Source organism: Triticum dicoccoides, chromosome 6B, assembly GCF_002162155.2.
Source record: "Triticum dicoccoides isolate Atlit2015 ecotype Zavitan chromosome 6B, WEW_v2.0, whole genome shotgun sequence".
Classification (NCBI taxonomy): Eukaryota; Viridiplantae; Streptophyta; class Magnoliopsida; order Poales; family Poaceae; genus Triticum; species Triticum dicoccoides.
Window position 1 is genome coordinate 146,873,634 of NC_041391.1, and position 15,557 is coordinate 146,889,190.

The window sequence follows — 15,557 nt, forward strand, 5'->3', positions numbered from 1 at the left end:
ATACAATGAAAATGGGTTTGTAGGGTGCATCTAGAGAAGATAATGTCTGCTTTTTTATAAGTACAATAGAGATAGAGATAGTAGAGATACGTACAAAAAATAGATATAGGAACGCGCGATCGTAACCGAAATCTCCGAGGACAATCCACCCGTCCGTGATTTGCCCCCACCCACGTGGACCGAGGAGAAACATAAAGCCAACTCCAACCGGCCGATGCAAACAAACACCCCTTTTTTACAGTCTTCGTCCATTTGGGTCGTCCGAATGGGCAGCGTCTGGCCTCGATCGTGTTTTTGCCGCCAGTGCGCCCAAACTACTAACCCATTTTGTCCGCCCGATCGATATTCCAAATTTTAACATTTTACATTCTATGCACATGAATACAAATAAAAGTTCACATAATTTTTATTACATTACAATATAGATAGTTTACAACCAAATAAAAATCTCATGGTTTACAAAACCAAATTAATATAAAATTGTCACAAATACATCAACAAAACATGTGATACATCTATTGGTTGCCTAGATGAGTCTACATATGGTCAACCAAATCATTTGAGGTTGAATGTGAGTTTTCCAATCATGCATGTCATGATGAAAATGGATGAACTCTGCAAACGTTGTTGGTCCATGCTCAGGCTCAACATTTTCACCTTGAAAATCAAACCCTTGGTTGAAGATGTTGTCATCACACTCATCTTCTACTATCATGTTGTGCATGATTGCACAAGCAGTCATCATAGTCCACATCTTTTGCAGGCTCCATGTTCTGGCAGGGTGCCGAACAATAGCCCATCAAGATTGGAGCACATAGAAAGCATGCTCCACATCCTTGCACTCTCTTGTGCTTGGGCAAACCTAACCCGCTTCTCTACTGTCGGCATGGCGATTATCTTCACAAGAGTTGACTCTGAGAATAGCTACCATCAGCTAAGTAGTATCCCTTATTGTAGTGGTGGCTATTGACCTCATAGTTGACCTCTGGGCAATTGCCTTCTGCAAGTCATGCAGACATCGGAGACCGTTGAAGCATGTGATGTCATTGTGAGAACCTGCCACGCTGAAGAAAGAGTATCAAATACAGAGGTCTTGTGATACCACAACTTCAAGTATGACCGTGCAATCTTTAACATGCCCCTTATACTGCCCCTGCCAAGCAAATGGACAGTTCTTCCACTTTCAGTGCATACAATCTATGCTACCAAGCATTCCCAGAAAGCCTCTAAATTTATTGATCGCCAACAATCGGGTTGTATCCACAACATTTGGTTCTCTCAAATACTTTGGGCCAAACATTGCAAGCACGATTTTGCAGAACCTATACAAATGATTCAAGGCATCTGGACTCACTCATGCGGACATACTCAACCACAAGATCACCGAAAAATTCGTATGCAAGCATCTGGATAGCTGAAGTGCATTTATGATAAGAGAACAAGTCAACCCTTCCGAGGGCATTATTCTTCCATCTAAAGTAATCATCATACTCCACCACTCCCTCTCGATTACGATTGAACACATGTCTAGCCATCCGAAAGCATCACTGAAAAAGCTTGTCATTGTAGAACGGGAACGCGCACTGGAAATAATCGATATAGAGTAGGCAATGGCCGCTCTCTCTTTTATGATTCAACGCCAGAGCATGGCCCTGGATCGACCAACTAAACATCGAACGCATCCTACAAATGTGCTTATTGACGACCATAATAGCAACCATAAAGTCCTCATGTTCGGACGATGAATCATCCGATGAACATATGATGTTGTTGTAAAGAAAACTCATCATCACTATCAACCATGGTACCTTGTTGACAAAAGGCCGAACACATTGCGGGCGGCAACAGAGTCGCGCGTGGGGGGAGTCGTGACCAGTGAAGGGCAGCAGAACTATTGACGTCTGCGCCCTCCGGTGGTGCCTGTTGAGGAGAGGGCGGTGCCGACGACCCTTGGCAGGCGGCCCTTTTCCTGCCACGACGGCGGCCCCAGACGCCAGCGTCGGTGGACGCAGTGGTGTGAATAGGTTGGTGGATTCGGTGGGGAAGTTGGTCGATGCCGGCCGCGCCTGGGCATCAGCACGAGGACGAGGAAACGAGTAAGGAGGGGTAAGTGGGTAATAATCGCCGTTGTGACACTGAAGGATGGATCAGGGAAGGACGAGGGCGGGCGTCGCTCTGAGTTGCGACGGACAAAAAACAAGCACCGGTCATTTACGTAGGCGCGTTGGACCGTGTTTTCCATCCAAGCGGACCCAAACCAAACAGGTTGAAGTTGGCCTAACAAAGGCGAACACAGCGAGGCGAGGAGCATTAGGGGGCGCTTGAGGAGGCGGCGCGAACGGCGAACCCTAGTCTTCCTGGCGACGGCGGTAGCTCGAACGCGACGGCGGCCGCGAGCTGCGCCCACTCCAGCCAGGCACGGGGCCTCCCGGCTCACTCCCCGCTCCGGTGCCCCGCGCCGCTCATAGAGTGCTTTTTTTTTAGGGATTCTCATAGAGTGCTGGAAAAGGAAGCCGCAGTCGCGAAAAGCCCACCCGTCCCGCCCCGGCCCGGCCCGGTTGCAGCGCTAGATAGTACAAAAGGGCCTGGTTGAAGCTCAAAGCGAGCGCACGCACGATGAAAGCGTAAAAGCCAAGGGAAAAAAAGAAGGCAAAAAGAGAGAGACGGGGGAGGCACCAAAATACCACTGCCGCTACGTTCCCCTCTCCTTCCTTCCTCCACCGCGCCGAAACCCTCGCCGCCGCCGCCCTCGGATTCCTCGCCGCGGCGGCGATCACCGCTCCGCCTCCCGGTGGCCGCGGCGGGGACGCGGGACCCTCCCGCCGCGCCATGATCTCGCGCCTCCACGCTCCGGTGCCCCGCGCCGCCCTCCAATGTGAGCCCCTCCCTCTCCCCCCCTTCCCCTTCCCCGCCGCGACCTAGGGTTCTCGCTCTCTCCACAAGGCGACCGACCGAGCGCGCTCCCGTGCTTGCTCTGCTTCTGTTGGACTCTTTTACTACTTGGCACGCCCTATTTTCCTGCGATTTCCCCCCGTCTTTACCTATTATTGGAGGATTCCTGGGGCGCCTTCTGCTGGCTGGGTTGGAATTTGATTTCTTGTCCTCCTTTCCCATCCTGGTTTCTTGCAAGCCTTCTTGCAAAGAAGCCGCGACTTTTACTGCGCAATTCAGAGTTAGTCCAAAGCCAGGTCTTTTTTTAGTCTTTACGCGCATTCCGCTCCAGATTCTTTTCTCCCTTTTCTGGATGCGTTTTCCGTACGCTGGCATATGCAACTGGAATTCTACTAAACCCTACTCAATTCATGTCTGCAATCTTTCACAGAGGAAGGAAGAGAGAAGGAGACTCTCTCTCTCTCTCTCTCTCTCTCTCTCTCTTTCATGCAGCCAGGGATGGAGTCCCTCCAAGGGAAGGAGAGCAACGGCGCCGTTCCTGACTGCAATGGGGCTGCTGCCCCCCCTGCGAAGCAGCAGCTGCCGGAAGGGGCTGACGCTCTTCGCTATGCCAACATCCTCCGGTCACGCAACAAATTTGATGATGCTCTCCAGTTGTACACTACCGTGCTTGACAAGGACGGAACCAATGTGGACGCCCTTATCGGAAAAGGGATCTGCCTCCAGGCCCAGAGCCTGCCAAGGCAGGCCTTGGATTGCTTCACCGAGGCTGTCAAGGTCGATCCCAAGAATGCCTGTGCTCTCACGCATTGTGGGATGATATACAAAGACGAGGGTCACTTGGTTGAGGCCGCAGAGGTATGGAGCAATCATTCTCTCATCTATCTGCTGGCTTGCTGGTTCTTGTGAGCTGTGTCTCAGAAAAAGCACACTTTGTTTTTTCATAGCATTGTTGTTGTTATTGTTGTGAACAGCTAAACACCTGAAATCTTTGATTGAGTATGTGCCTTGAATCTGATCTATTCCTCCATGTTGACCTGAATGGATGATCTGGCATTAGTATGTTTCCTGAAATTTAGTTTTTTGTTTTTGTTTTGCAGAATACAAGTTAGATCTAAAAGCTAATTTAAAGGGCTCTTTATGAACTTCCGTTTTATGCTAAGTTTGTCCAAATTAACCTAGCCATCAGTGTGTCCTGTGTAGTGCGTATAATCTCTTGTGTGACGGAATTACTGTTTGACAGTCTAGCTGATGTGGGTAGAAAGCACATAAGTGTTTGCTAAATCTGGGCAGATGACAACTGCTGTAAAAGAAAGCAGGATTCTGCTTGGAATGTCTATGCATACTATTTCTCCCTTTAGAGAACACCAACCCCTTACATTTAGTGTGAGTACAAGAAATCCTAACCAATCTTAGTTCGTTAGGTTAAACATCATACTGTCCAAAACTGTTAGTAGGGCCTGTACACAATGTTTTTAAGTTTCTGTTGTTGTTTTACCGTAGCTACTGTGTTGTACAAATTTTATGTTCTAATAATGGAGAAAACAATCTGGAACAGGCATATCAAAAAGCTCGAAGTGCGGATCCTTCGTATAAAGCTGCTGCGGAATTTCTTGCTATAGTTTTGACCGATCTTGGAACTAGCTTGAAGCTTGCAGGCAATACAGAAGATGGGATTCAAAAATATTGTGAAGCTCTTGAAGTGGATAGCCACTATGCGGTACAATCATCAACTCTAGCCGTTATTATTTTTGTCTGTCAATTTAGCATTGTGCTAATGTATACACCTGATTTATGCAGCCTGCTTATTACAACCTTGGGGTGGTTTATTCGGAGATGATGCAGTTCGACGTAGCTCTTACTTGTTATGAAAAAGCTGCATTGGAGAGACCATTGTATGCTGAAGCTTATTGCAATATGGGGGTTATTTACAAGAATCGGGGAGAGCTAGACGCAGCAATTGCCTGCTACGACAGGTAAATTTGCCATTATTTTGATATGAATTGTGCTGATATTCATAAAATAATCTACAACAAGAATGTGAAGTTCACCCGTGGCATGACTTTCCTGTACCCCAGGTGCTTGACTATTTCCCCCAACTTTGAGATTGCTAAGAATAACATGGCAATAGCACTAACCGACTTGGGTACAAAGGTGCGGACTTGTCCACTTCTACTGTTGTGTAAATTCTACCGCTTTCCATCAATTTTCATTTTGTTCTTTTACCGACTGTAACATGGCCTTCAAAGAGGATCATATACTCATATTCCATTGTTTACTCCATGCTATACAGAAGCTCAACTGCAATGGCATTCTCTTTTGTATACCTTTAGTTGTCTACTAGATAATTGCCCGTGCGTTGCAACGAGTGTAAATATTCTTTAATATGTTAGCCCATGATTACCTTCCATCTTAGTGTGATTATCTAAGTAATTGTTTATCAAATCATGCCCATGATTACCTTCCATGTTAGCCCATGATTACCTTCCATTAGTGTGATGATATAAATAATTGTTTAACAAATCATGCCCATGATTTACCTACCTAAATAACTTTTAGGATTTTATTTGGTAATCACTTAGTAAGAACTTATTGTCTTGCCAAAGAAAACATAATTTTATTTGGTAAATCAATAAAAGACAACAGGGAATGTGGAATGTTGGATGAAGGACGAGGTGGATGACAGAACCTTGCATCCTTTTTAAGTAGGAAGAGATTGTACCGACACTTTTTGTGTCTGGTTAAAGGCAACTGTTTGTGTTTGATTAAGGCACAACTATTTTTTTTATTAATTATCATTTTAAACATCGGAGATGCTCAGGTTAAAATTGAAGGTGACATCAATCAAGGTGTGGCATATTACAAGAAAGCTCTGTTCTATAATTGGCACTATGCTGATGCAATGTATAATCTTGGTGTTGCATATGGTGAAATGTTGAATTTTGAGATGGTGAGTTACATGAAAATTCCATCAATTTGGTTCTACTATTAGCATTCACTTTTGGCTGACTTAATCAACTTGTGATTTTCATGAAGGCTATTGTTTTTTACGAACTCGCTCTGCACTTCAATCCTCGCTGTGCGGAGGCATGCAACAACCTGGGAGTAATATACAAGGATAGGGATAATCTCGACAAAGCCGTTGAATGTTATCAAGTGAGTGCATGCAATTCTGTTCATGTTTATTAGAGTCGTGTTTACTTATTGCCTATTTCCTTCTTTTTGTAGATGGCCTTGTCAATTAAGCCAAATTTCTCCCAGTCATTGAATAACCTTGGAGTTGTCTATACGGTTCAGGTATGTTCCTCTATCATTATTGATTTATTACATTCTTACTGTGGTTGACTGGTTACATTGCATTTTTAGCTTACTGAAATACATTTTTCATATTTAGGGCAAGATGGATGCTGCTGCAAGCATGATTGAGAAGGCCATACTTGCAAATCCCACTTATGCTGAAGCATACAATAACTTAGGTAATGAACAATCAACCTCTGTCACTTTAGAGACTTAATACTAGCATGTCATTTGAAATCTGTTCCAGCTAAGAATCCATGACGGCTCTGTGACCACCAATCATCTTTTATAGTTGTACCATACACGATGAGGATATATTGATGCATGAGTATGCATGTATTTAGATAAAAATAAACACCATGCAGGCAGTATTGAACGATGGATGGTGTACAAATGAGTAGCCTTGAACAGTCAGCTATAAAATAGTATTCCCTCCGTTCACTTTTATAAGAGGTCCTAACTTCTTCCTGAATCGGACGTGTATATAGACGCGTTTTAGTGTGTTTTTTCACTCATTTCAGTACGTATCTAGTCCATATTGAAATATCCAAAACATATTATAATTCGGAACGGTGGTAGTAGTAAACAGGGGACAGGGTGGCCATTAGGGGTTTGCTAGTTTTGCTGATTTCGTTGGACTTCTGTGGCCTTCCAAAGTGTCAAGGAATATCAGGATTTATTTTAATTTGTTTTGGAAATCAAAATTCCTCGATATTCCCCAATGTGTGTACCTCCTACTTGTCCACGAGCAATGGGTACAAGTATGGAAGCTTTGCAAAAATTAATTTATTTGAATGTTCTTTTTAACATCGATTAGGCGTTTGTGAAGTAACTGACAGTTCACCATTACCTGTCATAGGTGTTCTTTACAGAGATGCTGGAAGTATTACGTTATCTGTACAGGCATATGAAAGATGCCTTCAAATTGATCCTGATTCACGAAACGCCGGTCAGGTACTTTGTGAGGCCTCAAGCTTGTTATTTAAGCTATCTTCCGTACTCTTGTATGTCGCTATATGAAACTGTATAGCTTACATTCTCTCCATACATGGTAGACTAACAGAACAACTCTTTGCAGAACCGTTTGCTTGCCATGAACTATATTGACGAGGGCTCAGATGACAAGCTTTATGATGCTCACAGGTCAGTTTATGCACTGTTTGCAATGAAAGTGCCATTTCTATGTTACCATGATGCTAATACTATTCAGTATTAACTCGATATTTTGCAGGGAATGGGGAAAGCGCTTTATGAAATTGTATGCACAGTATACTAGTTGGGATAACATAAAAATCGCTGATCGTCCACTGGTCATTGGTTATGTGTCTCCTGATTTTTTTACTCACTCTGTGTCTTACTTCGTTGAAGCCCCGCTTACACACCATGATTACACAAATTGCAAGGTGGTCGTCTATTCTGGTGTTGTGAAGGTATAGACAATTTGTTCCTTGCTAGCTATTCTGGATTTTGGGCACACAGTGACAATCAACTTATTTTGGCTGACTTGCTACCCCTTTTTAACTAAACAAAAACATGAATCCAGTGTCCAACAGCCTAGAGAATTTATCTATCAAAATTAATTTGGTAACACGAGATATACAGACTAGAAAATAAGTAACTGCAATGTGAAGCTATCAAGGTGGATCTGGGGTTATTTCATCATTTATCCTTCTGTTCACACACGGTCTTTTTTCTGATCATATTTTTTATTATTGATGATTCTCTAGGCAGATGCCAAGACCCTTCGATTCAAGGATAAGGTGTTAAAAAAGGGCGGGGTCTGGAGAGATATATATGGTATTGATGAAAAGAAGGTTGCTACCTTGGTCAGAGAGGATAAAGTGGATATACTTGTGGAACTTACTGGTCATACAGCAAATAATAAACTAGGAACAATGGCGTGCCGGCCTGCTCCTATTCAGGTATTTGTGTTCCACGTGGCATTTCAACGACTTAACTTTATTTTCAGAACAGCTTGCTATGAGCAGTTTTATGCCTATTATTATGTTCTGGGAGCTTCTATTTGTCCCCTTCCATCCCTATCCACTCAAATCATTCCAAGTAGTTTGATCAATGTGTCAATTGCTATCTGACTGTTTTGCTGAGAAGGGCCTTTCTAACTTGGGTATGTATGTCCTTACAGGTTACATGGATTGGTTACCCTAATACGACAGGTTTACCAGCAATTGACTACAGAATAACAGATTCATTGGCTGATTCTCCTAATACAAACCAAAAGTATGCCAGATGCTTTTCATGTAGTTATTCTGTCATGCAGTTTCTCCCTATGCGTCTAGAACCTCATAGTAACGACTGTCTGCAGGCATGTTGAAGAGTTGGTGCGCCTTCCTGAAAGTTTTCTTTGTTACACTCCTTCTCCAGAAGCTGGGCCAGTTTGTCCCACACCAGCAATCTCAAATGGTTTTGTCACGTTTGGTAGTTTTAACAATCTAGCAAAGGTGCATAACAGATTTGAACGCTTTATTTTATCTCTATTGAATCACTCTGTTCATAAAGTTATTTTTGGCAGATCACACCGAAAGTTATGCAAGTTTGGGCCAGAATATTATGTGCAGTCCCTAACTCACGGCTTGTGGTTAAGTGCAAGCCATTCTGCTGTGACAGTATACGACAGAAATTTTTATCGACACTTGAGGAGTTGGGTTTGGAGTCACTACGAGTTGATTTACTACCACTCATCCATCTCAACCATGACCACATGCAAGCATATTCCTTAATGGACATCAGGTGAGAAGTTGTTTCACTTGTAATATACTCCATCCGTTCCGAAATAGATGACTCAACTTTGTACAAAGTTAGTACAAAGTTGGGTCATCTATTTTGGAACGGAGGGAGTAGTTGTGTTATATACTCATATATAGGATCTTCTATGTCAAGTCTTGCATGTTTGTCAGGGTGTGCGTTTATATGTAATCTTTAGATCCATGCCAATAAATATCATTATCCTACATTGATCACTGGCAAATCCTTACTATTTTCGCGTGAATATTCAGAAAATGTGTTCTCCATTATCGGTGTTCCTCTGAAGCTGATTGAACTTCCATTTGTGTTTTTGCAGCCTAGATACGTTTCCATATGCTGGGACTACCACTACATGTGAATCTCTTTACATGGGGGTTCCATGTGTTACAATGGCTGGTTCAGTTCATGCTCATAATGTTGGTGTTAGCCTACTCACTAAAGTTGGTACGTTCTAACAATAGGCGGACATGAATTTTTATTTATTTTTCTCCTGCCTAGTTATTTATTTTTTCACCGTCTAGTTCCATCTGTTATTATGGAACCTAAAAAAGGGGACCTGTATATTGTTGTTATATAAACATAGGGAATTGTCTGACTGAGAATTATTTGTTGCAGGGTTGGGGAGGCTGGTTGCCAAAACGGAGGATGAATATGTTAGCTTGGCACTGGAGTTGGCATCAGATGTAAGTGCCTTAGAAGAACTGAGGAAGAGCCTCCGGGAACTGATGATAAAATCACCAGTTTGTGACGGAGAGAGTTTCACACGCGGCCTGGAATCTGCATACCGAAGCATGTGGCATAGGTACTGTGATGGGGATTCACCAGCTCTCAGGCGCTTAGAAGTGTTGGCGGGCGAAGACTTGGACAAGACGGCTGTGAAACTTGTAGATCTTAAAGCACAGAGAGCGAATGCTACTGCAGAGGAAGATAACCAGTCCCCAATAAAGAAGGTTGACGCCATGTCCAAGGGAGGTGAGCCCCAAATAATGGCAAACGATGTGAGTTCACCTGAAGGTAACCAGGCCCTCGTGACGGCGAAGGCGCAGCCCCAAATAATGGTGAATGGTGTGAGTTCACCTCACTCCCCTTCGGGGAGATGCGAAGCAAATGGGCATAGCAGCCGATGACCAATGGGAGGCTCCATTGATGCAGGCACACACTGATGTATTATAGGTTGAGATTTGCCAGCCATTGATGACCCCTGACTTGTAGCCAGATGTAATATAATTCGTGGGGGATGCTTAGTCTGATTTGTAGATCAAGGTGTATGAGTAAAGAGTATATGCCAAGTTGAGTTGGCATGGTAGAAACAGAGAGAAAGGCGTTGGTTGTATATGTAGGAACAGCTTCTAGATTCTCTAAAATTTAACTGAGGCTATTTCAACTTCGATTCTCTTGAGTTAAACTGTTTTTGTCTTCAGTTTCTTGTCTTTTTGACCATGCAACCTTGATGAGTTTAACTGTTTATTGGCAGGGTGGAGCTGCGTACATGATTTTATAATTAAAAGCTTTGCGATCTTGTAGAATGATAACAAAACTCATGTAAAACAGGAGTAAATTGCAAAAAGAAAAAACACCACCATTGTTCTCTGACAGGTGGGTCCTGTTGTCAGGTGCCATGTGGAGCAATGCCGCGTGGAGGTGGAAGGCCTACGGGTTGTCAACTTCTTTTCTCGGAGAAGAAACAATGACGGCATTTGAGGAATAAGCATCGGCTAACTCTGTGCTAGCAGTCGCGGTAAGACAGATGATGCAAGCATTATTTAGAATGATTGAGCGTAAAGCGTATGTAGGTGGCTTTTCAGGGTGACGTCGTACGGTGACGCCGTACTCATGGCGCTAAGGTTCATGTTAGAAAAAAAGGTTTCACAAGTCCAACTCACAACCGTCGCACCGCCCCGCACCCGTCGGCAAGCTTGCCTTGCAGCGTCGCCGCCCCGTGCTAGGCCGCGCCCTCACCGTCGCCTTCCTTCCCCTAGGCGTGTCGCCGCCACCTATTATAGGGCGAGCCACCCGACGCTGTGGAGCACTCATCGGGTATGACTCCAAGGGCTTCGGGAGGTCGAAGAAGACCCGAGGAAGCGACGGTAAGAGCCGGGGACCAACGATGGTGGCGAATCGGGCGAGGTGGCCGGCGAACAGAGCCGGGGAAGACGAGATGGTGCGGTTGATTCGCGGCGGCTTGATGCAGTTTCTTCGGTAGAGATAAGCTGGTGGGCGAGGTAGAGCTCCCTGACATGGTTGCAGGGCGAGAAGGATACATTGGCCGGTAATTGTCAAGAGCCCAACTAAAGGCGTTCGTTGCAAAAAGGGAAAAAACTTGAAGGCTTAGGGCATCTCCAATGTTGACCTGCAAATTTGCTCCGGTATCCGTTCGCAGATAGGGAGGACCAGTCCGCGGACACTGATGCCGGAGGTCGCCATCCAACGCTGGCCACATACATTTTAAACACCTTTTCAACTAACTGAACGAAATTCATGCAAACATGATGGATTTTCATATAACCTGGACGACATTCATGCAAACATGACAGATTTTCATTACCTTCCAACATTTAGAAAAAAAATGCTCTGACCCTGAACCTATCTTACGGCGATGGCCGTCGCCCTCTTTGTATTCCGCATCGGCGACCACGTCCTCCATATGCCGTCTTCATGAAGAAGGAGAGAGGCTCAAGACCCGTGAAGTGGAGATGCGATCTCCTGCGAGGAAGAGTAGAACATGGGAGACGGACCGGCCCACTTGGGACACAATGCCCTGCGGCCTCACATGCCCTACTCATCCTTGGAGTCCGTGACCTATCCATAACCAGCGCCGGTGGACACGAGGTCGATGATGGACGTGGACGGTCCGTCACTGTCCACCTGCCACATGCGCCCTGAAAGTTGGACGGCGGCGCGCAGGACGCGCAGTTGGCACGGTGGGACTGCCAGGCGGCTGTAAGGGCACCCACCTCATTCTTCATCTCCAGCGGCAAACTATTTCACAGAGCGTGACCACTCATGGTCATGGCAGATGTGGAGCAAAAGAGGAGAATGTGTTCTGGTGTGAAGTTAGTTGGGTATGGCCACCTTTAAATAGCGGATTTCGGTGAGGCCAAGCGTCTGGGTGCGTCAATGCACGGCGCCAAAGCTCGTTCCTCGGCCAGCGAGTCAGCTTAATGGCGGCATACGAACGGACGGACATTTAACGGGTGTGGTAGATACCCGTCCCATCCCGTACCCCATATGTCTCTCCAGCATTGAACAGGCGCAGACAACGGGGACACGAGCCGGGCGACGCTCTTGACCGGCACACTGCTTCCATGCTGGCTTTAGTGAGAGTCGTGTCCACTCTGGGCCGACATTAATGCGGAGCGGCCCACTCTACAGCGGCATGAATGCAGGCACCTAGCATCGAGCGGGAATGCATGCGGGTGCGGGAGGAGAGTTTTTGATGGGCTAGGGTAGTCAGGAGCGGATGTGGTAGCGGTCCAGGCACTCGCAAAGCCCCCCCCCCACTTTGCTTTTGGTTTGCGGGAAAAAGTGCATCCAGACCGCTCATGGATAGACACAGAACCACATTGAATGGCTTCGGTTTTTCGGACAACGCGGTCCGGATGGCATTTTGAGGGTTGACATTGAAGATGCCCTTAGCCCAATACGGTACGCCTTCTTCTTTTAACAACCTCCCATTTTTGCTAACACTGCATTTGGATGTCTACATTGAAAGGGCTGGAAACGGACTTGGTATATTCCGAAATTTCAATTCACCTGTTTGGCTGGACACTGAATTGGCAGTCCGTAAGGAAACCAACTTCAGGTTGAATCGACTCCCACGTTAAGTTCCCTGCCCGTAATACGAAGGGCCCCACCTCCGATTTGCGTTGAAATCACTCAGTCCGTAAGAGTATCTACAACCGGACTTTGCAAATCCGGCCCCTTAAACACTTGCGGACGCGTCCGTGGACACTAATCGGGCACTCCTCAAAAAAAATAATTTACATTCGGACACCTCAATTACCATATCTCAAATTCATACAAACTCATGCAACTACATTGACACACACACATCGTCCGGCTACTTCATCACACTACACTAAACATGCCATCGGACTACCAAAATTTGGCATGTTTGCCTATGGTGGAGTTCATCCACGGCTGCCCTTGCCCTTCCCGGTGCCCTTGTCGTTCTTCTCGCGGAAGTACCGGTCGAAGATGCAGTATGGACCAAGTCGGATCTGCTCGTCGCCGGAGCTGTCCTCGCTATCATTGTCCTCCTTCTCCTCCTTTGGTGGCAGTCCGGCCATGGCACGGACCGTCCGATTCTGCTCTCGGGTGAGGGCATGCGTGTTCCTCTGCTGTCGTTTCTTCACAATGTGGGCGCGGATGGCTTCCTCCTCTACGGCCGCCCGCACCACCGCATCAGCCGCCTCCGCCGCCGCCATTTCCGCCGCGATATGGGCCTCGGTGGCCCTTATCCTCTCCTTCCCACGGCGTGCCGCCCGTTCCCGGTGGGACTCATAGTCTACCCGACCGGTGATGGGGAAGGAGAGGTGTTCCAACTGCCGGGACCGCGAGGATCCAGCACCAGAGGACCCGAGCACCCGGTGAGCCGACGCTATGGTGTCCCGGCGGACGAATCCGTCCATCGGTCGGGCACTGTCCTCCCGAGAGCGGCGAAGTGCAATGCGGACTGCTATTGCCTCCTCCAACCCACATGAAATGACACCCCAGTCGACGGATCCAGACTAGTTGGAGTCTGATCCGTTGTCTGCCATGGCGGAGAAGGCCGAAATCCGCTAGAGGTGAGCTCGGATGGCGGAGGGGAGTGGAGTGAAGTGGCTAGGGTTTGCTCCGGCGAGCGGTGGGGACAAATATAAGTGGGATCGGGTGGGCTAGCATGGGCCGGTTCTGAAGGAAATATGCCCTAGAGGCAATAATAAAGTTGTTATTTTATATTTCTTTATTCATAATAAATGTTTATTATTCATGCTAGAATTGATTAACCGGAAACTTGATATATGTGTGAATACATAGACAAAACACCGTGTCCCTAGTATGCCTCTACTTGACTAGCTCGTTAATCAAAGATGGTTAAGTTTCCTAGCCATGGACATGTGTTGTCATTTGATGAACGGGATCACATCATTAGGAGAATGATGTGATGGACAAGACTCATCCGTTAGCTTAGCAGAATGATCGTTCAGTTTTATTGCTACTACTTTCTTCATGTCAAATGTATATTCCTCAGACTATGAGATTATGCAACTCCCGGACACCGGAGGAATGCCTTGTGTGCTATAAAATGTCACAACGTAACTGGGTGATTATAAAGATGCTCTACAGGTATCTCCGAAGGTGATTGTTGGGTTGGCATAGATCGAGATTAGGATTTTTCACTCCGAGTATCGGAGAGGTAACTTTGGGCCCTCTCGGTAAGCACATCATATGAATCCTTGCAAGCAATGTGACTAATGAGTTAGTTATGGGATGATACATTACGGAATGAGTAAAGAGACTTACCGGTAACGAGATTGAACTAGGTATGAAGATACCGACGATTGAATCTCGGGCAAGTAACATACCGATGACAAAGGGAATAACATATGTTGACATAGCGGTTCGACTGATAAAGATCTTCCTAGAATATGTGGGAACCAATATGAGCATCCAAGTTCCGCTATTGGTTATTGACCGGAGAGGTGTCTCGGTCATGTCTACATAGTTCTCAAACCCGTAGGATCTGCACGCTTAACGTTCGATGCTGATATGTATTATATGAGTTGTGTGTTTTGGTGACTGAAGGTTGTTTGGAGTCCCGGATGAGATCACAAACATGACGAGGAGTCTCGAAATGATCGAGAGGTAAAGATTGATATATTGGAAGGTGGTATTTGGACACCAGAAGTGTTCCGAAATGTATTGAGTACATACCGGAGTACCGGAGGGGTTACCAGAACCCCCCGGGGAAAGATATGGGCCATATGGGCCATAGGAGGGAGGCTAACCAGCCCACAAGGGGCTGGCGCGCCCCCACCAGGGAGGAGTTCGAAATGGACAAGGGGTGGGGGCAGCGCCCCCCTTTCCTTCTCCTACTCCCTCTCCTTCCCCCTTTCCTCCTCCGGTAAAAGGAAGGGGGGGGGGGGCGAATCCTACTTGGAGCCCAAGTGGGACTCCTCCCACTTGGGGCGCGCCTAGGACCGGCCTCCTCTCCCTCCCTCCTTTATATACGGGGGGAGGGGGGTGTAAGTGGATCTAGTGCCCCTTAGTGATTTTGGTGTATTGAAGACTTATAGGTTAAGGGACTAATATGTTTGTGAGTATACACATGCTCTATAAGTCGATGAGGAGTTTGATATTTACAGTGAATGTCGACCCCTTAAAATGTATGTCTTCAGCTGAAGACTTTGGTTCTCCTGAAGATTTTGAAAGTGAAGAAATTGGTGTGACCTTGAAGACTTGGATATTCATGCGAGGATTATGAAGCATGAAAACTTTTGTTTTCGTAGTTTCTTTTACCCTTCTTGAGTCATAGGAAACACCATACTGTTAAAGAGGGTCGAGGTAACACTACAAAAAAAAAGACACATCCGTGACATTTTGGACCGAATGAATTTTTTTCC

At 46.0% G+C, this 15,557-nt stretch overlaps 1 protein-coding gene across 1 annotated transcript; it reads left to right on the forward strand.

The window, feature by feature from the left end:
• The first annotated feature begins 2,648 nt into the window (after positions 1-2,648).
• Positions 2,649-10,351, forward strand: LOC119326457 (probable UDP-N-acetylglucosamine--peptide N-acetylglucosaminyltransferase SPINDLY). Its single transcript, XM_037600099.1, has 18 exons — positions 2,649-2,875; positions 3,323-3,750; positions 4,451-4,612; positions 4,693-4,868; positions 4,971-5,046; positions 5,714-5,842; positions 5,929-6,048; positions 6,121-6,189; positions 6,287-6,368; positions 7,049-7,143; positions 7,268-7,332; positions 7,421-7,619; positions 7,917-8,111; positions 8,333-8,427; positions 8,513-8,648; positions 8,720-8,937; positions 9,269-9,396; positions 9,568-10,351. The coding sequence occupies exons 2-18, from the start codon at positions 3,379-3,381 to the stop codon at positions 10,077-10,079; spliced, it is 2,829 nt and encodes a 942-aa protein (XP_037455996.1). The 5' UTR covers positions 2,649-2,875; positions 3,323-3,378; the 3' UTR covers positions 10,080-10,351.
• Positions 10,352-15,557: the final 5,206 nt, after the last annotated feature.